Raw genomic sequence first — 24,127 nt, 5'->3', positions numbered from 1 at the left:
AGGGTGTAAGTTTTAGTTTAAAATTAAATGAAAAGGCTACAGGAGGATTTCAAATGGAGCAGCAGACAGCAGAGTGCTTAAACTTTCCTTTACCCACGCAATCCAAGTTGCCCCAAGTGGCTTCTATCCCAAGATGTTGCAAAAAAGGCACTGGAGTTCAGCTACAAGTCATTGGGTACAATATACAGTTAACAGTTTAGTTCAATTGATTTCAGTAGTTAGTAAAGCCCGCGCCTAACTCTCCCACCATCAATTGTCCTTCCAAGCACTTAATATTTTGCCAGATCATGCACCAAGTGTGTTCTGAAGTGAGGAGGAAGTAACGCCTTGCAAAGGGAAATGAGTAATTTTACACAAAGCTATGCAAGTTACCTATATTCACGTTTACAATATACCATAAAACCCAACAGAATGTACAACGATGTAAGATTAATTAATAGAGATAATGGCAAGCCAAAAGAATGTTAGGTGTTTAGTCCATTTAATAAGGGGCCAGGATAGTAATATTACAGTTTCCTAGAACATTAGATTTTGATATAAGCAATCATTGCTGAAAAGGATTTGATGTGATTCATATTATATTTCAATATCTGGCAATTTAAATAAACAATATTAAAGTTATACCAGCCAGTTTGCTCTTTTGCTCATGTTATTTTCCTAAAATGCTAATACAGCATTAGAAAGTAAACTTTATTATTGGATTGTTTCAGACTACAAGGCTTACTGCACTTAAAAAAGCAAATTGTTTACCATTATTTGTGTGATTTGTCTGATACTAAAACTGCCATGTTGATATAATAAAATATTTGCAACAATCAATTTTAATGCTTTATTCATTGATTAAAAGAATATACATTTAACATAAACCATACAACATCAGTCATCAAGTCAAACACTCAGCTGGTTTCCTTACATTTTCTGTCAGGAGTTACTTTAAGTCTGATCACATTTATAAGATAAAATCTCACCACATCTGGCATATACACACACTGTGCCAGTGGATTCACTCTACTGATGTACATATAAAATCCGCATGGTATGTGCTCACTGGAGACAAAACAGCGCACACCTGTCAAAAGGTCATTTTAATATAAGATGGTAAAACCATTTGTAAAACACATATAAACTTTTCCATAAATAGAATCATATCTGGACATCTGTTGCATAAATTGTGTTTTCCAAAGCTTACAATATGGCAGCCAGGTCTCAGCACTGCTGGGCACCCACGTTGGCCACTTACTTTTATTATTGCAGACTGTCCTTTAACATTAAATGCACAACATTCGTACCACTTAAAACTTGGGTCAGGTGGAAGTCTCACAGAGACCACGTCTGTACCGCGGTTGCCCTGAAACAGTTTAAATCGGCTTTTAAAGCCTCTCAGATATAACAAGATTTTAAAACATACTTCATGGAATGTTCTTCATGCATCATAGCAGCTCATACCTGTGATAGAACAAGGTTTGTATCTGTTTTCCTTTCCTTCCTTTACATTCACTATTCACAGTGAAACAGGTGCATGTTTAAGAGTTCTGAGGTTGCTGACTGAGCCACAGCACAGCTGTGTACCACAGGTCGAAATTCGACCTTATATATTACAATCTAGCAGTATCTGGCTGGCCAAAAATTGGCCTGCCCCTGCCAGCATGTGGGCACTTCTTCGTTTTAATCTATTCTTTGGCAGCTGACACAAGCGCTGACAGAGAAAATCCAGTGACTTAGTTGCTAGGGATTTCACGACTAATGTTTGTTTGCAAGCAAAGTAGACTTATAAATTTATATCTAACTTGTTATGGTTTTACCCCATCGGAGCACAGAAACTTAACATTTCCTTTTAAATCTGGGCCCAAAGCTAACTTGTACGGAGAAGCTGACAGACCACGAGAAAAAGAAGCTACAATTCATTTACAATGGAACTACAACTTAGAACCTTCAGAGTTAGGTAAACATCTGAAGAAGCTACACAGTGCTAGAAACTACTGCTTCATATTGAAGGAAGAGATTGAAGAGTGGCAATATTTCATGCTTCGGATATTGTATGTGAAATGAAAGCAAAAGTTTACAGTAAATGGTATTGGATAGTCGCCTGATTTTCTTTTTAAAAGCCTAAAGTAGCATGCTACCAGATTACATGACAATGACTGCATTCAAATCCACTGGGCTATGGATAATAAACATTTTTTGGCTCCCAAGCACAAGAACTCCGACAACAGGTAAAATCAATGAAGTTGCAGAGTTACTCAGTTCAAAAAAGAAAGTTAGCTGGCAACCTCAGACAACCTTTGGCCACATCTGAGTTTTCTTTTTTCTTTTTTTAAGACAAGTCCATTAACCGTGAAAGCCCTAAGCGTTGCCACTTTCAGCTTCTAAACCAATACCCGACTACGTTCTTTGATCAAGAAGTAGAATATACATATAATTCTATATAGCTAATACTGATTAAACACAGCACAAGAGGGGTTAAATTCACACTACTGAAAACATAATAGGACCCTACTTGCATATTGTAACCACAGGAACTGTAAATAAAGAGAGCTAAATGCCTTCACTGAAGCTTTGCATTTCTCTATAAAAATGACGAGTTGGCTCAGTAAAGACACTGAGCAATTCTATGTCCATGACTGCGTGCCAAGGTCGACCCAATCCAAGAGATACCTGCTCAATGAGATTATGTACTGGATCTACATCCTGATCAGCCAGTTCACCTTGGTCAAAATCAATGCTTTCTTCTGTGACTTCAAGCACTTTCAAATCAGAGCCACGAAGACGAGCAATTGCAATCAGGTTGTGAGCCCAAACTGTGTAACCTGAAACAAACAATCATACAAAAATAGCCATTACTATTTTGCTGGACTTCAGATTTCTTCCCCATTCCCCAGCCCACCCAAACATAATTTAAGATCCAGCAGCCTCCTCATTTCTTTCGATCCAGTAATTTTCTTGAAGAGTTTCACATAAGAACTTTCTCCTGTAACTAGCTGGTTCACTTTCTCAGCTCACAAAAATTATAAATGCACTACACAAAACAATTTTTTACTATTTTATAAGGCTGCTTCCCCTCCTCTCTTTCCCATGCAACATTTCTGGATATTGGAACACTTCACTCGTTGTATTTACTAAATTAGATTGAAGTTGGTCTGCCTAAGAGTTAAAGCAGCCAGTGCTCGCTCTCTCTCTCTCTCTCTCTCTCTCTCTCTCTCTCTCTCTCTCTCTCTCACACACACACACACACACACACACACACGAGGTAATATAGCTATGAAGGACTCAGTAATCAAACAGTAGGGATCCTGATTTCTTGTAAAACTCAGATCTATGTTTTGCAAATGTGACATTTGTGTATAATGGTTTTTCAAACATAATCATGACTACATCTGCATAGACCATCTCAAACCACAGATTAGTGTGGTTAAATTCCTTCCTGAATACCAATTTCCATCCCTCACTGGCAAAAAACTCCTTGCCATCCCCATATGCATACATACACCCATTAGTTTTCTAAACTGCTGAAGATGTGCACCTATATAAGTGCCTACCGTGCACAGCCAGAAGAGACAGCCTTGTGCATCTCCAGGCCAACAAAACCAATGGGTCTTCGGTCCGGTTGTCGCTGAGATCTGGGAAGCCAGATGTATCTATCACATCATTCATTAGTATGAAGTGAGTGAGGAACTTATCATACTGTCTAGATATGAGATCAACAACTGCTCCTGAAACGCAAGTGATGTAGCTGTCAAAGTGAATCCTTTCCAGTGGGATACTGGGCTTAAGAATCCTTAGCATATCATCACTCTTGATATCAAAAGCCATTACATAGACCCGGAGATTAGTGCTGTTGCGTGTCAGTGCCTTCCAATCCTCATCTTCTGGCATACTTTCCAAGGACTTGTGCATAACAGAAATGTGGACCAGAAGAGACAGTCGATGCAAAGGCACATGGTTATTATCAGCCAATACTCTTGCCATTTCTGCTGTGAAATCACAGAAATCCAAGGCGAGTGAGCGGAGACCGACAAAGCGCTCCAATTCAACCGCAGTGATAAGAGTGGTATTACCAGGGATGTGGTTGTCCAGTAAACTCAGGTGTTCCATGGTGTTGGCAATGGGGTTTGAGAGAGATGACAGTGATGTGGGGGTTACAATTTGCAGCATGAACCCACATGACAGCCATTTCAGTTGCCTGCTGTTACTTAATATTTCTTCAAACAACTGCTGTATTCTGCAATAAAACACAGTCAACAAAAATCCTATTAAATACAAATTCGACTGTCACTGCAGCTATTTTTTTTTTAAAAAAATCCGAAGCTTTAGAAGACATATTACTGAGTTGAATCCAATGGTGCACCTTTTTGTGATCATGTATCTTCCCCACTCTCCCCTCCTCCCAGCAGTCCCTTCCAACTCCAGGAAAGCAGACTCCTGGGATTTGTCTGGAAGAGGGTGGACAGGAATAAAGAAAATCCATTTTACCCATTACAAACTGTGCATGGATGATAAACTGTGTATGACAGGTTGTTTCCATGATTTTTTAAACTACCACATGCTCAGTCTACCCTCAATTGCTAGAAATCACAGCTGCATGATGGGATCAATAACATCCATATTCATTCTGATTCAAAGATTTGGAATATTATTTAAATTAGATACACAAAGTTATGACCTGATTCACACATACAAGTAATTAATATGGGATTGCCATTTAACTTAAAACTGAATCTGGAAGCAATATCTGGGGATATAAAAGCTCTACCTACAGTGTTCTGAGATGGCTGTTTCTCACATACAAGTAATGATCTGATAGTGTAGTTGGAGTGATGAACATGCATGTGTGAACTAATTTTCACACTATCTACTCACAAGAGTTAATAGTTTAGTAACTGTAGAGAGAGAACACACAAAGAAAAGAGTGAAAAAGCACAAGCGGGAGTCTGCAGTTCTGTTTTGAACTTATAAAGTTAGAGCTACGAGTTCTTAAAAGTTACAACCTATAACCCTTTCAGCTAATTTAGCAAGATTGGATCATACTCAGTTATCATTACGAACACTTTCCAGTATTCTAACTAGCACACACCAAACTAGATTGTGCTCCTCTGGTATAGGAAAGTGCTCATTTTCAATTTTTTTTATTAGCCCCCCAATAAGATTGCTTGATGCCAAATTAAAACAGGAGAAAGATCTGGGTAGGTTTGTGAGCTTGCAGCTAGAGACCTCTAGATAACAACAATGGGCTGAATCCTAAACCAAGGAAATTTGCGGACAAAATGTTTGCTGTGTTTCCCTTTCTATTCCACCTCCTTCTCACACCCTCAGTGACTCAGAATTCTCTGTGAGCTTTTCTAAAACACAGGCAAGAGGTGGAGGAGTGCTTCAAAAAGAGCACTAGGATGAAGGGCTAGCTTTAATCTGCATTAGCACAATTTTTAAAAGTCTCTAGAATTAAATATGCAGTGATCAAGTAGTTAAAAACACATGTGCCTCTATTATTAAGATGTCATATGAAGTTTAAAAGCATAAGCCCCAATCCATGCTCACAGGCAACTCCTCATGCACCAGAGTCAGTGATCATGGATACAGAGGCACACATCTAATCGTATAACAAGATCCATCTAGTTCAGTAGAAGTCTGAGATACACACGTATGTTATACCAGCACAAACAATAAGTTGCTTATGAGCATGGACCTCTCTTTCTGGATCTGGGCAAAGTATCCAAATATCTTGCTTTCCTCGCATTGTGGAATAATTTATCATTGAGCACTGCTGGCCTGGCTCTTAACTGGCTGTGTGTACATTGGTCAAAGTATGTGACTAAGATGTGGGAGACCCAAGGTCAAAACTCCATTCTGCCATGAAGCCTGATTAGTGACCTTGGACAAGTCTCTCTCTCACCTCACAGTGTTGTTCTGAGGATAAAATGAAAAAGGGAGAACAATGTGTTGCCCTGAGATCCTTGGAGTAAGAGTAGGATAAAAATGCACTAGACAAACGAGTTGCCTTCCTGCAACAATGGACTGGACAAAATGGCATTTGATCCCCCTCCAGTTGTCTTCTAGAACAAAAGTTTCCCCTCCTGCAATACACTGATTCTCCCACCTCTTACAAACAGCTCATGTTTTAGGGCAGTAGCTTAGAAAAAGGGCTGCACTGTTTGCAAAAGAAAATGAAAGTAATAAAATGCAAGTGATACTGTGAAAACAATTCTGTTTAACCAAAACCATGCAGTGGCCACAGAAGACAGAATTGTGTGAACTCTATTCTATTTCTATTATGCTAGTGCATTTACAATCCAGCCTACATGAATCAAAACATTGAACTATTTTAAATTCAACCCCACTTATCGACAACTTACTGTTTAATCTTTTTGCCATCTGGATCCACCTTGCTGAGGTATGTATTTGATATACTTCCATGTTGCTGTAGAATGCTGATGTCACTAAAGAGACTTAACTTCTGGAGATTCCTGTTTGGAAGAAGATTTGAGTTAAGTCTGAGAGACCATGCATTGGAAGGCCAGTTTGGTGTAGTGGTTAAGAGCGGCAAGACTCTAATCTGGAAAACCGGGTTTGATACCTCCCTCCTCCACTTAAAGCCAGCTGGGTGACCTTGGGTCAGTCACAGCTCTCTTAGAGCTCTCTCAGTCCCATACACCTCACCGAGTGATTTTTGAGAGGATAATAATAACAAACTTTTTAAACCGCTCTAAGTGTGGTATTAATTTGTCCTGAAGAACGGTATATAAATTGAATGTTGTTGTTGTTGTTATTAAACTTCCACAACCTTTAATACAAGCCATTATGATCATTGTAACTATACAGCCTCTGGTACATGAGATCTAAATTTGTCTAGGATGCAGATTTGTCTAGGATGTTCTAATCATCCTAACTTGAACATTCAAATAAAATTTAAGGTTAACTTAAATTTGCTTTACATTTCTCCTATAATCTGCCAAAAGTGCCTACAGAACTTAATATTTAGAACTTAAACTGCTGAATGCTTCTCAATCATCTATAATATGGTTAGGAAAATGTAATATAGATAATACGATAATATTTATATAATATAAATAATACAGGTGGTTGTAATACTAATAGTGAGACATTTGAATAAAGTACTGGCAAAATCCGTTATCAAACAGAACCACTGTGTGAACTATATGCTGGAATAGGGGTTGTATGAAAATTGGAAAACTTTGGGCTGGATTCCACAGACAAGATCTGTATGTGCAGGCAATTTTTTGCTGACATCCCACCCCCAGCTGCAGGAGATCTTCAACTCCTCCTTGCCCTACAACAGTAATATTTCAGGTGGGGCCACTTCATGCTGCAGTGGGAGGGGGGGGGGGAGTTGGACTTCCATGCTCGGAATTTAGATAAGATCCAACCCTTTGACAAAAGATTATTTCCCAATGAGTATGAGCTTACTTGCTTTCTTGGTTCTTGTTTTTCCTGATAGACAAACTGCTTGCATGCAAGGATCAGAATAGGGAGGGCTGCCTAAACAGACTTCTTTCTGAAGCCCATCTTCAAGGCTGCACAAAGCAGGCACACTAAAGGAACTTAAAAGGCAACTCTGGTTGGGGCCAAAATTCCCGAAGACTTGCCCTATAATGTAGCACAAAAATCCTATTGTGACAAAATCATGGTACAACACCACTATCTCTTCTTCTGCATTCCAGGTTGTTAGGAAAGGATTTTACCGAAGTTGTGCCTTGTTGGTAACCCATTGCAAGTTTCACGCATGTACCTTTTCTACTAAACACACTCTGACCAATTTTTACTTAGGATTTCCTGAACAGGATTTTTTCTAATAAAGGTTAGATAAACTGACAATAATGTTCAAGATTATTACAGAGAATAATGTTATTAGGCAAAAGAACTTACCCTATGTTATTTTCAGTGATATGGACTGGGTAAAGTCTACATGGAAGGTTATCGAGATCAATGGAAGATGTTCAACCCAAAAGTATGGTTCTATTTCAAAACCATGTTTCAGATAGAGGCTATACTAAGGTTTCATTGGAAAGCAGTATTTAACTGTTTCAGCATGTACTTTGTCACCCATGACATTCTAAATTCTCATCATCATGCTCCAGGCTCTCCCACTAAACCATCCATTTCTCCATCTGAAATCTTCTTGTTTTATCATAACAATCTGCCATACATTTAATAAGAAAATTGGTTTCCAAGTTTGTTCTCAGTAATTATCTAAAAATGGGCCTTCTACCCACAGATATTTATGTCAGTCTTTTGCAACACCAATTATCTAAATTCAGCAACCTCAAGCAGTTTAATTTTAATTTGCGGACTCCCCCTTCCCAGCTTTCGGCTCCTCCCACACCACCACACACTACAGCCCTTTTTCAAAAGCATCACGGCAAGCTGTGCATGTCCTATGAAGGCCTTTGTTCCATGAACAATACAGTGAGCATTTGTCAGCTAGTTCAAGAAAAAGGTATGTGTCACATGTCCTACAATGTCAGATCTTAAAAGACAGCTGATTCTATAGGCCCACAACTCAAAAGGCCTTGACCCAAGTTCTAATCAATTTCACCCTTTGCCTGAAGGGACTTTGCATCAAGGGCAGCAAAAAATTACTGTACTGTTGATTGATAACTTCTAGAGAGAGGCTTGTGAACAAGAATAAGGAAGGTAACTAGGAAAAAGTAGCTCGTTCAGCGTTTGAGTTCTCTCTCTGCAGCAATTCCTGCTGCTTCCACTGTCCTCAAGTTGCTGAAATACTAGAAACCCCAGAAGGAAGCCTTTGTGCCACTCACTCATGTCACTGAGCTGCTTGTCTAGGTAGGAAATTATGCTGGCTTTCCTCTATTTCCCTGATGAACTAGAAGCAGGGGGAAATGTTACCTTGTGCAGGCACAGAGAGGGAGGCGTGACGTAGCAGCAGTGAGAGTTCTCTTTCTCCTGCAATTCCCACTGCTTCCCGAAAAACATTCATTTTTATACTGGATGTAATTGTGATGACTGCACTGGAACCGTAATTTCTTGGTGCCTCTCAACTAAGTAAGAGTTTCTAAGGCTGAGCTGTGAGACCCCTCAACCAATCAGCCCATTTTCTGGCTGATGATCTAGATGCTAGATGAAAGCAGGCAGCAGCTCTTAAGAGTTCCTGCCCTTCAAAAGACGGGGAACACAATTTCTTTTCTTTGAGATGGAGACTCCCTGCCCCAATCCTAGAAAACACAGAGGGATCTGTTTTCATTTTAGCCAGATAGCACAGTAACAGTAAAGGACTTGCAGACCTCCTGGAGTACCTTCACAGGTCCCTAGGGGCCACAGTCTGAGCACACTAATGGCTTGAAAGGGAGCACCACTTTTTCCTGTATATCAAAGCTTGCCTGCCTAGGAGGCAAAGCCAGCGCTCAGAACTGACGGAGTTGCTAACCACAAGTATGAAATTAAATAGCACTTTCTGGTTGCAAGCATGACCTGAACTACGCAGCAAGTAACCTCCCTTTTAGTATCAACCTAACATAATAGACTATTGCTACTCACAAGCAGCAGTTCTGAAGAATAGTCATATCTGATTTTCCAAATTCTATTCATATGCAGCTAATTTCTTGTCTAAAATGCATCAATATTTTGTCATTTTTCACAGTGTACAACTTATTGCCTATGTAACACAAATGAAAATGGTTTTCGAAAGACTTTCTAAGGAGTCAGCTTTCACATCTGGTTTCTATGCTCTGCTTTAAAAAAGATCAAGCTGTAATAATGCAAACATTTTAATTAGAAGCAGCAGTCAGTGCCCAAGAACATCAAGCAGTGTCACTATTTTTAGATTTGCAGCTTGACATGCCTTGCCTCAGGTACTGTTGATTCCAAAAGGAACAGCATTGTCATTTGATAATGTGCACAGTTGCATAATCTATACACGTTGCACAATTTAAGGCCAAACTAGACTTCACAAAAGATCCTGATCAGCTGTCACTCCAAGTCTACCTCTCACAGCATTCAACACAAACAAAAGCATGATGTCACATCTCTGCACTATATGTTTTTCTGCTGCAGCTTCACATCATTGACTGGCATACAGTGATATGACTTCACATCACACCATGTTTGTCCTAACTGTTATAAGGAAGAAGAAAAGGCACCAGAGTGGAGGTAGTTTTGGTTTTCTATTTTGGCCCCCATTATACACAATTTTGCTATTAAAAAATTAATTACAAAAAGAAAATACGATCAAGATATCATTAGAAGTATTAGCTGCTAAGATCAGACAAGATTTAAAGTCTTACAAGATGAGAAAAAAGAGGAGGGTTAACAGTACCTAATATCAAACTATATTACCAAGCAGTTGGCTTAGTCTGAATTGTAGACTGGATAAAAACCCAGGGGAACAATTAATAAAATTAAAAACAGCAAATCTGGATGAAGTGCTACACAATCACTTGTGGTCTAAAAGAATCAATTAAAAATACAATGCAAAACAGAAATTATGCAATTAGAGATGGTTTATCTAGAATATGGGGAAATCACAAGAAAAAGAATTAGCCCTCCAATATCTCCTTTGATGTCATCATAGAAGCATATTATGACAAGCATGTTAGGAAAAATAATGATTATGTAACGTATGGAGACATGATAAAACTCTTAAGGAGAAATTAAGTCCTGGCAAACGCTGAAAGATGAACGGAAAAAAGTACAAAGGCTATTATATTTTCAACTAGTCTCAACATTTAAAAAAAGATATTCATTTATCAAGAGGTATAATAAGGGAGTTGACTGAATTTGAAAAGGTGATTATACAGCAAAAAGAACATTAGAATGAATCTACAAGCTATTACTTCAATTTGATACAGAAACGGATTAAAATATGCATGATAAGATGGGTGCAAAATTTTGAGGAAGAAAGCTTTCTAACAATAGGAATTCTTATGGACAAAGATATATAAATTTACCACCAGCCAAGCACTAAGAGAAAACTGGTATAAGATGTAGAGAAGATGGACAAGAACTAGAAGGAGATATGTTGGAAGTGTAAAGAAGTAGATGGCACTTTCTACCACATGTAGTGGTCGTGTAAAGAGAAAAAATACTGAAAAGAAATACATGTCAAAATCCAGAAAATTTTGAAAATCAAATTTACTATGAAAGCTAGGAACATGGTATTCGGCATCCTACCAGAGAATATCCAAAAAAGAAAAAAAATCTCATTTAGATACATGATAACAGTGGCCAGATTTATATTTGCAATGAAATGTAAAGCAGAAGAATGTCTAAGCGGAGAGGACTGGAAAGCTAAATTAGCTGAGTACATACTAATGGCTAAGCTAACGAACTAAGTAAATAGAAGGCTGATCAAATAATTTCAAGATAAATGGAAAGCTTACTACTTATACTTAACCCACTTATACTTAACCCAATAACTGGGGAAGAAATACAGAAGTTACTGAAATGATAAACATAAATATTTATTTTTTCCGAATATATAAGGTATTGAAAATGGGTGGAAAAGGGGGCAATATTTATTTATTTTATAAAAGTTATTTCATCATATTATCACTTGTTGTATAATTTTATTTCAAATTTTTACCTAAAATTATTAATGTCCTTGTTGGATATCATATTGGGCAGTCTATGATTTAGATTAATACCAAATATTATGAAATTACTATTTAATTAATATTAACTTAGTTTGTTATATACTACTACAATTTATCACAATTATGGTGATTATACTACATAACATTATTATATAATTATAATTTTCTTTCTTTTTTTCTTTTCTGATGTTGTTTATACTTAATTAAAAAATACAGGAAAAATATTTTAAAATTGCATTTCAGTAATTCCATTCAAGACCCTAAAAGAGAACATAAGATATAGGGTGCTTCAGCAAGAAGGAAAAATCAGCAGACATATACACAAAAATATCCACCTTGCATGAGCTCTTGTTCTATTAATGCCAGAAGGGGAGTTGACCTGCCAATCACCTCTATATCGGCTACACTGTATTCTGCATCCTTCATTGTTCCAGAGCACCCCAAAACCTCTGAAGCAGCTTCCAGGGGGTGCAAGGGGAAGGGAAAGAGACCTGTTCCATGAATTTATTAACCACAGAGAAAAAGCAAGCATTAATTATCCTGATTATACCTCAGATACAATTAAATAATGGTCATGTATGTCAACTGTGCAGGATTCTCTGTATTTGGGGCTTTTATCTTCCCTGCAATCTGTTTGGCATGGTAACGTCAGAACTGCAGTGTGTGCTCTGCATCCTATTCCCCCCGCCCTGCAATCATATAAGCATCCACTATACATTCTAGAATCAAAAGGCAAGAGAACCACTGCATTGTTGATTCTGGTACAGTCTGGATGAAAAGTTACTTTTCCCTATGGAGAAGGAAAAGCATTTCCACAAGCTTTCCATATGACTAGATGATCTGGCCCTTACTATAAAATGAAGAGCTAGCCCAGGCACAGAGACAAAGTAGATATTACACAGAGGAAAAACTACCCAAACTGGCTTTAATTGACTCTACACTTCTACACTTCTTGTTTCTTGCTTACAAAAACCAGTCTGCAACTTGACATGAATTTATTTCAATATGAGTTCCGCAAGGCACAGATCACTTCTTCAAATATGTGAAGGGAAGATCACCCTGGGAATTTTTCTTATGGGAAGGATTACAATGGAAGAAGGGTGAATTGTGCCATGGAGGTTTGATCTGAATTCCACTGTGACTCTTTCAAGTATAAAATCTCTGTGAAAGGGGAAAAGGGAGGAGTTGAAGTTAAAAGGTTAGGTGTAAAATCCCTATAAATCATGGCCTGTAACAATCCCACCCCCTATTTCTTAATATTGTATCATTAAGCATGGTGAAGAGTTCTGCATAACGCAAAAGCTAACGCACTGTTTTGTGTTATTGTGGTTAGTCCTAATAAAGGATATTACATGGATTGTGGTTTGGTTTTGAAACTAGACAACTGCTTGGGGTGCTTGCTAGCCTGATCTACGTATATGTCTTCGGAAGAGAGAGAAGATTATGTTTTTTAATTCTTCAAGATAGGTTTTACATGAAATGAGGGTTCTAATCTGTATTACTGATGGAATCTAGGGGAATTATTAGTCTGCATTAACTCACATGAAATACAAGTAGTGTGAGGATTAAATTACTGATGTGAAAAATGGAAAGTTGTACTCTACAACTGGTGATGAAAAGCAAAATTTAATTGGCTTACAGCAGGAAAAACTGTTGGCCCTAGAAATTACAGCAGAAATTGTAACATTAGTGAATATTCACAGGTATTATAGCTTATCTTTATATGCATGTCATTTAAGAACTTATTATAGTTACAAGAATATAAAAAGAGCCCTGCTGGATCCATCTAGTCCAGCAACCTGTCTCACACAGGTACTATGGAGGGGCAACAGCAGGGCATAAAGGCTGAGGCTTTCCCCTGAAATTGTCGCCAGGCGCTGGTAGTCAGAGGTTCACTGCCTCTCTAAATGTGGAGGTTCCCTTTAGTCACCATGGCTAGTAGCACGTGACAGACCTATCCTCCATGAATTTGTCTAATCCTCTTTTTAAAGCTGTCTTTTTCTGTGGCCATCACTACATCCTCTGGCAGTGAATTCCACATCTCAATCATTCATCATATAAAGAAGTATTTCCTTTTGTCTACTGCCCACCAGCTTCACTGGATGCCCTCTCATTTCCTTTAGTATTTTCTATGATGCGTTAGAAAACTAGAAATTTTAGCAATTCACACAGCAGTCAATTTTCAGAAATTCTAAGGAACTTTCTGAATTGTTCATTACTACTTTCACGTTACCTTTGCAGTCCTATGGCTATTAAAGAACAATTATACTCATAAATAAGTAACTGAACATTTACTGAATATGAGCTGCAGTTCCAAGGAGATTAAAGGAGCGAGTTACATTGAATTAAATACATTTATATAAAAATGTTCTGCTTTTGGATTACAATCTGAAAATAGACATTGTTTATTTTTACAAAACAGCAAGTTATGCAAACCACATACAGGAAATGTAAGTCCTTGGGAAATCAAGGGCATTTGTGACCAGAGAAAGAATATAGAAGTTACACTGTGCCGAACAGTTAGTAAATATGGGATCACATTTGGGGACAGTGTGGTTTGGTGACTAGTAAGCCTTCTCCCCTGGCATTACCAGCTCACTTGAATCATCTAAAGGTATCTATTCCACAGGCAAAAAACCCTGCCCATTCTTGCTCTCTGCTCACAATGCAACAGAATTTGAACTCTAAGGGAGGGAGTACGCAGATTAGATGTTCTAGTGCAGCTGCATCTATGCCATCGAGTATCATATACATTATGTTTCCATCCAGTTCATAGGAAATTTTTCTTCCATCAGCAACCAGATCCCACTATTACCCAAAGTGGTGATAGTGGAAGGTGTTTATGAATAACGGATTTTCACTGGTAGAGCCTGACTTTCCCAACTCCCACTGCAGCCAAACATACTCCCTTAGTTGGGTGCAAGGTATCTCCAAGAACCTGGGTTCTGTATCTTCCAAAGAAATTTTGCCAAGTATATACCAAACTCTGAGTTAATAATTCCTGTTCAGCAACTAATTTAATAGGGACTAGCAACTGAACAAGGGTTGAAGGGCCAATATTGCCTCCACCCAGGCCAAAGCACAGACAAATGTGTGAACGACAACAGAAGCTTTATCAGAACTCACTCTTTAACCTATGTATCTCAAGCTGTTAATTAACATTTCCCTAATTCTTGGCTTGCATGCAGGAGTGAACAGCAGAGCACAGCAAAGCACTGCATGAATGGGGATAAAAACCTTCTGAACAGAACTTAGTATCAGAGACCCATAACATTCTCTCACCTAGAAGTCCTGGCGATCAAAAGCTATGCGAGGAGTCTGAGAGAAATTATGCCTCCTAGTCAAACAACAGAATTTGTTTCTAAAATAATTTCATTGTCATCAAATTTGCAGCTTTACCCAAAGAAATGTTCTTTTGTTGTCAAGCATGTTCAAGTTCAGATACTGTTACTGTGGTCTGATTTTACTTCTACCACTAGAAAAGCCAGAAGCAACAGTGACAAAAATTGAAATGACTCTGGCAATGTAGTGCAAGAACACAGATAAAAGTCTAAAGTTAGTAAATGTCATCCTTCAACCACACTTTCATGTGCACTTTGGTTTCCATACAACACAATTTCAGTATCACATACAAAGTTATACACCAGAGGAAAACCACTCTTGTCATCACAAAAACAAATGAATACTCGGAGAAAATATGCATTAAAGACCTTTAGAAATATTCTATGGCAACAAAACATACCAATTTGTCAAGACTGGCTTTGAAGGTAGGATGGAAAGACATAAATATTAGCATGCAGCACGGAAGCTCATATTTAAAATTTCATTGGTCTACTCAAAATCCAGTTTGAAAGATATGGATAGCATAAAATATTAGCAACCATTTGAAAGTTCCAATATTCCCAGGGGGAGATCTGTCAAGTTTCATACAGGCCAGTGAAAATAACTTGTTAGCAATTTCCCGTAAGAAAAAAAAGTGTTTGAGGATCGTTACAATCTAGTATATACCCAAGTCTTTCTTGGGGATACAGTAAAAAATAAATTACAATCTACTATTGAATGAGATTTAGCAGTTTTGTAAGAATTCGGAATGCAGTTTTTTCTATCCTGAGCCTTCCCCTTGTCTACAACTGCCCAATCATTTTTAAAAGGCTGTGGAAAAGCTATAATGGGCAGCTTCTACTGGCACTGTGCTCTGTTTCCGCTGGTTCTCAGAGCATGATGCACAAGTTCCAGAACATCTACCTGTTTCAACACAGGTTTGTATTCAGGAGGTTGAACACAAAAGCCAGGAACATATAATCAAGAATTCTACAAACTTTAGTCATCTTCTTGCAGTTGAATGAAATGCTAGCTCTGGGCTTTTTAACTGCAGGAAGTTACTTGGCTAAAGTAACTAAAGGGGTCCTAAAGGGGTATCTCCCCCCCCCCAAAACACACACACCCCTTCTTTTGGTAGTGACTCCTGCCTACTCTATCTGACATAGTAGCTGCAATGTACGCTGTGGACTTCCAGCCCAAAGTGGATTGTGCAATGCCTTCCAATGTAACTCTGCCTGTTTTCAGCAGCAAACTTTGTTCATGCTACATGCTATGATGCTGCGGCAACATCATATGGGTAGGACTACAGCCAAGGCTACTAGGATACCAATTGTAAATGTAATCTTTCAAGGCTGATAAACAGGACAATTATGAAAAAAACAATCAACTAGGAGCATAAAGAATGTAGATCTAGAGTTTCCATTCCCCGATCTGAATGAAAACTGCTACATCATTCTCTAAAGTGCTTTGTTACAAAATTCTGCAGAACATATCAGGTCTTCATTTGAACAGAAGGAATGAACCTTCTGTGCCTCTCAATCCAGAATATATATAATTTACATCATTTGTAATCTGCCCTTCTCACTGAGATTCAAGACAGATTACACAGTGTATGTTGATACAACCAACAGGATGGGGCATCCAATAAACAATGCGATAGGATTTTGAATGCAGAAATCTGAGACCAAGCAGGAATCTGAAATAGAGCTGAAATTCAAAAGCATGGGGATCTGTTTTCTTAGACTCTGGGTGTTTTAAGGTCATGAATCAGCTAGCTGCATCAGCTGATTTTTAAAAGAACTTTCAAATCCTTACAAGACAGCTTACTTTGAACAGAGACATCCTGACTGATAAAGCATCAACATTTCAGAATGCACATTTTTAAATAGTATGCTTGGGTGTACTGCTTCTTAGGAGACAACTTTACAAAAGTTTTATCAATACATATTATGTGACTGATTAATAAACAGGACAGAATCTGATCAGTTTTCCAAAGAGCAGCTGCCTCAGCCAGGTTACCATTAGCCTGAGAATATAACCTCTAATATTACTTTTGCTCTCAACTCCTATCCTCTGGTGAAGAATGTTTTGCTTGCCAATTTACTTGCAGTATTTCAAACTACTACTTGACACAATAAGTAGTGATGATATGGAAATTTTTCACTGTGCTGGAACATCCTATCATCCTCCACAAGTGACTGTTGCTAGCTTTATCAGTCGATGTGGTTCCAGTGGGGCCTTTTTGTTCCCAGAGTTCAATGACAGGAATAAATGTCTTATCTTTAACTTCACTTCAGAAGCCTACTCACTGAAAAATGCTGAACGTGCGAATATGCATTGCCTTTCTTAACTTAATCTGTTTTATTAAGTGCTCTAATAGGTTAACATCACTAAGCAATTTCTCTTGTAGAAGCACATTTCCCCAGAAACCAATGTGGGAAACACAGATAATCAGCAGGCAGCTGCAGATGGAAAGAGAAAGTGAGGTGACAGGAATCCCAAGTTTAGCATCCTAATTGCAGAGCTTGTGCATAGATGAAATAAAGCAATTCAGAAAGATGGCCCAGCCTTACCAATCAGTTACATACAAAAGTCAAAACAATACTTTTACACCTATCAATAATTTAAATATACAGACTCAAAGAAATTTAGTTCAATACTTTGTCACCTATAGTTGAAGAAACACAAGAGGGAAACAAAAAAAATACTTTTCAAGACTACAAAGGACTTGGTTCACAGCCTTTATTTTGTGAGCACTCAGTCTTTCGCATATTTACATGGAAGTCAGCAGCTGCTTAAGTAAGATATATTTATAAGAGTATTCAGAATTTCCCTGCGGCCCTAGTCTAAGGGGATCCATGTATGGAATCGGAAATTAAGTCAGTCTGGCCTGGATGGGAACATGCCTTATAATCCTATGTAAATCACTTTTTGGAGGAAGAGTGAAATAAGTTAAACAAGTCATGTGTAGCATCTTTCTGAGAGTACCTTTAAAGCTGCTGGAGTAAATTATGCTATTTCTACAAATAAAATCCCTCTCCCCCCCGCCCAGTAAATAGTGGAGGAGAGTGAAACCATCCTGAACAGCTATTTACATGCATAAGAATCAATCATGTTTCTGGGATGAAATTATGGTTTCTCTGAACAGTTGTACCAAATGAAGAGCAGTTCCTCCTACTTGTCAGGTCTGTGCTTATGTCATTCTGGCAGTATATGAATCACATGTTCAAAAGCAAATGCAAATGCACCCATGGGACCTGTTCACAAGCTCCAGCCCCTTGTGTAACTTGCTTTGGTGTGCATCCTGGCTGATTAATCCTTCCTGGAGGAGTAAGCCATGGTTTGTTACCTCAGAGTTTTTTGTGAAGAATAGTTTCATGTGGAGTGGTTTAGAGCAAAGGAGGAAACCTTCTCACCACGGGCCATTTTCCCATTCCAAATTGACTTTGTCCCAAAATGCCCCCCGTCCCATTGGAGTTTCAGTGGGATAAACCCATGCAAGGACAAATTTGTACCTTGAACTTGGCAGAGGGAAAGCAGCTTTGTAGGGAACAATCTGCAACGGAAAACCAGCTGTCAAGAAAAAGGGATATATCTTCCCCTACTTCTCAATTCAAAACCAACCCACTGTAAAGCTGCTTTTCCTTTAAAAAACACACAAGGCACAGCTAATTACATGGATTTGTCTGCAACATGTATTTTCCCCCTCAACTGAACTGGTTAGTTTTTCACTCAAGAAAGTAGAGTGAGTGAGTGAGTGAGTGAGTGAGTGAGTGAGTGCTTTCAGTGGTGACAGTTACTGGAGTGAATATTATAGAGTAATTATGAATGAACCCATCACTAGAGTCTTAATTAGCTGACTAGGGGAAGAGCTAAGAAGATACTGTTGAAGACCAGCCTTTCGACAGCTTTGAGCATTTGCTTGAAAGGCACCCATGCCCCCTCTCTTGCTATAGATCACAATGCTCCCTCTTCAAACAAACAGCCTACCACATCTTGTGTTCTGCTACCACCTTCTGAGGTTTTTTTGGGGGGGGGGAGAAATGGGATGTTCAGAGTTTCTTCCTTTCATGGGGAAAAAAACTACTTTTTTGCAGCAAGCTGGGGTTTTTTTCAGAAGTGTGCGTAAGTAAGGTAAGCAAAACACAAAGGAGAAAGCAAGACCATGGCACTAGGCCACCTAGTGAGTTGACAGAAGAGGTGAGACATGAATCAGGACTTCCAGAGTGAAACACTAAAGTGGGTGAGCCAGGATGTACTCACATGACAAAAGCTGGGCACTTGAGGGTCAAACTAGATGTTTTTTAGAACAGTAAAAGCAGCCACTGGGGCTTCCTATCTGAACTGCAGCCATGAAAAAGGGTACCCTTTCCTTTGTCCCTCAATTACTATTTGCCCTGCAAGGGAGAAACATACAAACATCATATGGGTACTTGCAGAATTCTCTTGCACAGATAATTGCAACTCACACTGCATCGGAGTTTTTTAAAAAACAAAAACAAAATAATAACCATCTTCTACTTGTGTTATTACTCTGATCCGTAAACGACAGGAGACTACCCATCATGGATTCCTCTTTACTGCTAGTTTGGACCCTAGCAGTTAAGAAATTGAATTGAGAACACGGAAGTCTCCTGTTCAAATTTCATCTTAGCTGTAAACACACCGGATGACATGAAGCAAGTGATTATCACTCAAGCACCACTATACAGAAAGACTACTGCTAATCATATATTATTGAGTTAACATGAAGCATTCTGAACACTTGAAATACTTAGCAGCACCATGATTTTCTCCTTCCTTCAATAAACTACATTCTTCTGTCACACTATGGTAAAAATCTACAAAAATCCTGGTCTTGGAAACAGTTCACCATCTATACAGACTGCTGGTCACCCTAGGGTTTGAAGCATTCACTTTTGAAAATTTTTTAGACAAGTTGGAATACATAGGGAAACATTCACAAGACCAGCATTTAGGTCAACAAGATGACCAAAGATATAACGGCAGGACAAATACGATTGTGCAAATGCACCTTAAACTTGCTGCATAAATTCATCTCTTATTCCGCAGTACAGACTTACTGATCCTACTGCACCTGTTTCATACATGTCTTATCTAAACATGTCTTATCTAAACAGAGTACAGTCATACCATTTCTTGTTTTCCAAACTGAATAGGAGTTATGTCATATGCTCTAAAACACTCTGTTGTGCAGACCTGGATCTAGGAATAAAGAGCACAGTGAAGAGGAGGAGTACACAAACATTTATTGAAAACAGTGTTTTCATTCTGTGATGAAGCAAAGATAAAAAGAAGCCAACAAAAAGATAAGTACACAGTTCTGGAACATAACTGCTCAAATTAGATTACCTTGTTACATGACCTTGAAGGGGAGTAAGGATTCAAGTCCCCTCTTCCAATAACATGAAATTGTTGAAAGTGCAACATTCATCACTAACTGTGACAGCGAGGGTTGGATACTGGTTTCCACTGAGCAAGGATTTCTGCCTGTGGAACGGGATTCCTAACCCCACCCCACCCCGCAACCACAGCAGCCCCAAATGCCCCCTGAAGTCCAATTTTTTGAAGGTTGGAAAACTATGTTTTGTGGATGGAAGTCCCTGTGCCCATGGAAACATTATTCAAAATCCAAGCCTTTGATAGCTACAGGACAATCTATATTAGTATCAATGGAACGGAACTCAACTCACAAATTGGATAAGCAGACCCCAGTTACTTTTAAAAAAAAGATGATCCTGAAAAGTAAGCTACCCAAAAGCACAATAAACCATAGCAGAGAATTTACTGCATATCCCCAATCCCTACACTGACATCACAAATCCACCATGTTTCCTATTTAGGAGAATTCTATTCTGTTAGTTACTTTCCTAGAGAAAGGGAGCACTATGTGTACTTAAGGGGTAACATAACTTAACCACAAGCATTCATCAGCTTTAACTCTAGCAGCTTAAAATAAGCTAAGATAGAGGCATCTCACAAATACAACTCTATCCTTTCAAAGATCACTCCTCACTCCAAGACGCCCCAGCAAACAGAACAGGCTTCAATACAGTACTTAAGGAGTTCCTCCTAAAGGAATGCCGTTAGCAAAATACCTACATAGCAGGAGGGACAACAGATCAGGCGTGGAGCATATATCTCATACGTAGAAAGGCCCAGGTTTGATCCCTGCCATCTGAGGTTAAAGCAAGTTCAGGACCTGGAAATGGAGTCACAGGTCGTTACAGTACCACAGGTTTTTTGGCTCCTTTTTAAGAATACTTACTGCTACGTGCATGAATAGAGAGCAGGGACATTGCACCTCCTGTGCATGCAAGCTGAGAGGAGCAGCAAAGCAAGGTCATTTTATGACTGAAAAGATTCCTCCACAGCTCAAACTCTCTGCTTATTACTCCCTATGGTACACCTCTTGGAGCTGGACTTATTTCCCATTCCTAGCTTTCTTCTTTGCTGTTCATTGTCTTGGCCTTGACGCCAACAAGGTCATAACTCTAGCTCCTCTCCTGTCACATGACATGTGGTTCAGTGGGTTCCATATTACCACCTAGGAGCTATAAGAAGACCCCAGGTCTGGAAAAACCAAAGACTATTGAGTTAAAAAAGCCTAAACAGCAGCACTTGGGGAAGGCAATTTTTCTTTCAGAACAGCCACTGGTAGAAGAGGACTGAGGCATTAAAACAGCCCAACAGCAATCTAAGCCCCAGCGCAGACTATAGCAATAGGTGCCCAAGAGGAGATGCCACCTCTGTTGCCAGCATCACCCTAGCCTGAGCCTCAGCCAAGTTACCAGTGGCCCTCTATGGCAGCTGCCTGCCATGAACTTTCCCAGTAAGTTAAAGGATCAGAGCTAGGTAACACAACCATCTAACTTAGTTTAAAGACAGTTCCATACCTAAAGGAGTCTTTTCTCGGCGCTGAACCTTCCCCTTGTAATACATTTAATTGGGGGTATACATGGGGATCTTGGTTAAGTGGTTGGGTTGTGAATCAGCACTCTACTGGTCTGAAGTAGGTAGCCTTGGGTAAACCATTCCTATCAGCCCCAGCTGTATTGTCGGGATAATAACTGACTTTGTTCACCATTCTGAGCGGGTACTAATTTGTCCAGAAGAGCTGTATATAAGCACAGTTATTTTTATATTGTTTTTACACTGTTTGCCATCTTCCCCTCGTAAGGCGCCCGTGTCATTAATATAGCTACAGGACAAGCAGGGCTTCAACAGGTGGAGCATTGCCTCAACGTCCCCAGGTACGCTGCGCTGCAGCCTTGCAAGAGAAGGAAGGGCGAGACGCGGGCAGCGCCCTGTCCTTCCCCTGCCTTCCTCCTACCTGTTGTTGCGGACGCTGCTCAACACGCACAGCACGAGCTCCAGGTAGGTCCTCAGCAACTCCAGCCAGCGAGGGCAGAGCGGCGCTTCTCCGTCCGTCGCCGCTGCGGCCGCCGCCACCGCCGCAACAGCCGCCACCGCCGTGGCTCCTTCGCAGACGCTGCCGCCGCCTCCCCCGCTGGGGTAGTTGTCGGCGGCGAACTGGACGCGGAGCTCGCGCACGAACCAGCCGCACTTGCGCATGAGGAAGTCGAGGCGCGGGCGCTCGGCGGGGCAGACGCGCAGGCTGAGGCGCAGCCGGGGCCACAGGGCCGGGTAGAAGAGGCACTCGCGCCAGTGCGAGCAGGCGGCCGAGGCCCGCAGTCGGTCGGGGGCGGCCAGGAAGGAGAAGATGTGGACCACCAGCTCGCTGGGCAGGGAGCCGGCGCCCACCGGCCCCCCGCACACCGACGACATGGCCGGCCCGGCACCCGCAGCAGCCGCCGGCGGCCGCAGCAGCCCCAAGCCCGGCCTCGGCCTCCACTCCGGCGCCTGCGACAACAACAACAACATCAATGGCAAGGCGGGGCGGGACCGGACGGGACGGGGCTACTGCCGGCGCCAACCACCCGCGCCCAGCCGCAGGGGGAGCCCGGCTCGGACCATTGGGCTTCCGGGCGGGGCGGCTGCGGGAAGGGAGGAACAGGACGTACCAGCCGGCTGAGGAACGTAACACGCGTACGGGGAGGGAGGGGATGAGGCGCGCGTCTCTGACTCAGCAAAGGGTTTGGGAGGACTGCCTGCGCCGTCCGCGCATAGCGCGAGCAGGTTTTATCTGCAACGCGTACGCGTGTAAGGGGGGCGGGGGGGGAAGGGAAAGATTCTGCCACGTTTGCTTCTGCAAGGGAAAAAAATAAAGGCTCACTGCCTGGTATCACCTGCGTAAGCAGCCTGCACGAAAGAGGAAAACGGCGAAAGATAGCGCATTTTTGTGTGTTCGGTAGGTACACTCGGTCGCTCCAACTGCAGGGCAAATTGTTACAGTGAATACAGACTCCTACATATTCCTACTCCATGTATCTGATGACTCTCCAAAGCTGGTCTCCTGGAAATCTAGTTGGTCTCTAAGATGCTACTGGATCCGATTCTTTAGCTCAGGGAGGAGTAAATGGCAATTTAAGAATAGGAATAAAAAACAGTAGCTAACGGTACGAGTCCATGGTTATTCCTACTTACTTGGAATTTATTTGTTCTTTAGCTTTGAGAGAAAAACGGGAGTATTCTCTTGCAGTAAAAGAACTAGATTCGAGTCCAGTAGCATCTTAGAGATCAACAAAGATTTTCCAGGGTAAGAATGGAGACCGCCCCCCCATCCCAATCAGAAGGTGGGAGGGACATTATGAAGAAGGAGGGAGCCGGGACTCCTCTGGGATTTCCATTCTTGTATCTGATGAAGGGAGCTTGACTCTTGAAAACTTACACTCTGGAAAATCTCATTGGTCTTTGGACTCTAATCTTGCTGTTCTACTGCTGACCAACACAGCTATCCACCTGAAATCATCTTGCAGTGGTTCTAATGTGCGAAAGGAAGGGCTCACACACAGTGAATGATGCATATGCAATTTGTAAAGGACATTCAAGGTCAATAGTACTCATCTAATTCAATTTGGTGTTCCCAAAACCGATTCTTGTCCCTTTGTGGCCCTTACCTGAAATTGTCATAACATTCTTGCACTCTCTATTGTAGCTGACAAAAGCTAGAATGTAGCTATGTAAACAGATGGCAGCAGAACATCTGCTTTGCACGTAGAAGGTCCCAAGTTCATCCCCCAGCATCTCCAGTGAAAGGATCAGGTATCAGGTGATATGAGAGAGCTTGACATGAGACTGGAGTGATGGTACCAGTTAGAATA

General features: G+C 40.4%; 1 protein-coding gene across 2 annotated transcripts; it reads right to left on the bottom strand.

Moving 5' to 3' along the window:
* Window positions 1–815: 815 nt before the first annotated feature.
* FBXO33 (F-box protein 33) lies at window positions 816–22,773 on the bottom strand. 2 transcript variants are annotated; one of them, XM_054972680.1, is made up of 4 exons: window positions 22,237–22,773; window positions 6,348–6,458; window positions 4,056–4,219; window positions 816–2,807 (listed from the first exon to the last, which is right to left on the bottom strand). In XM_054972680.1, the coding sequence occupies exons 1-4, from the start codon at window positions 22,689–22,691 to the stop codon at window positions 2,536–2,538; spliced, it is 1,002 nt and encodes a 333-aa protein (XP_054828655.1). In that variant the 5' UTR covers window positions 22,692–22,773; the 3' UTR covers window positions 816–2,535. The 2 variants fall into 2 exon arrangements, with proteins under 2 accessions (XP_054828655.1, XP_054828654.1); XM_054972679.1 differs by lacking the exon at window positions 22,237–22,773 and adding an exon at window positions 19,146–19,170 and having other exon boundaries at window positions 3,537–4,219.
* Between the last annotated feature and the right edge of the window lie 1,354 nt (window positions 22,774–24,127).

Source organism: Eublepharis macularius, chromosome 2, assembly GCF_028583425.1.
Source record: "Eublepharis macularius isolate TG4126 chromosome 2, MPM_Emac_v1.0, whole genome shotgun sequence".
Classification (NCBI taxonomy): domain Eukaryota; kingdom Metazoa; phylum Chordata; class Lepidosauria; order Squamata; family Eublepharidae; genus Eublepharis; species Eublepharis macularius.
This window is presented reverse-complemented; position numbering and strand designations above follow the sequence as displayed.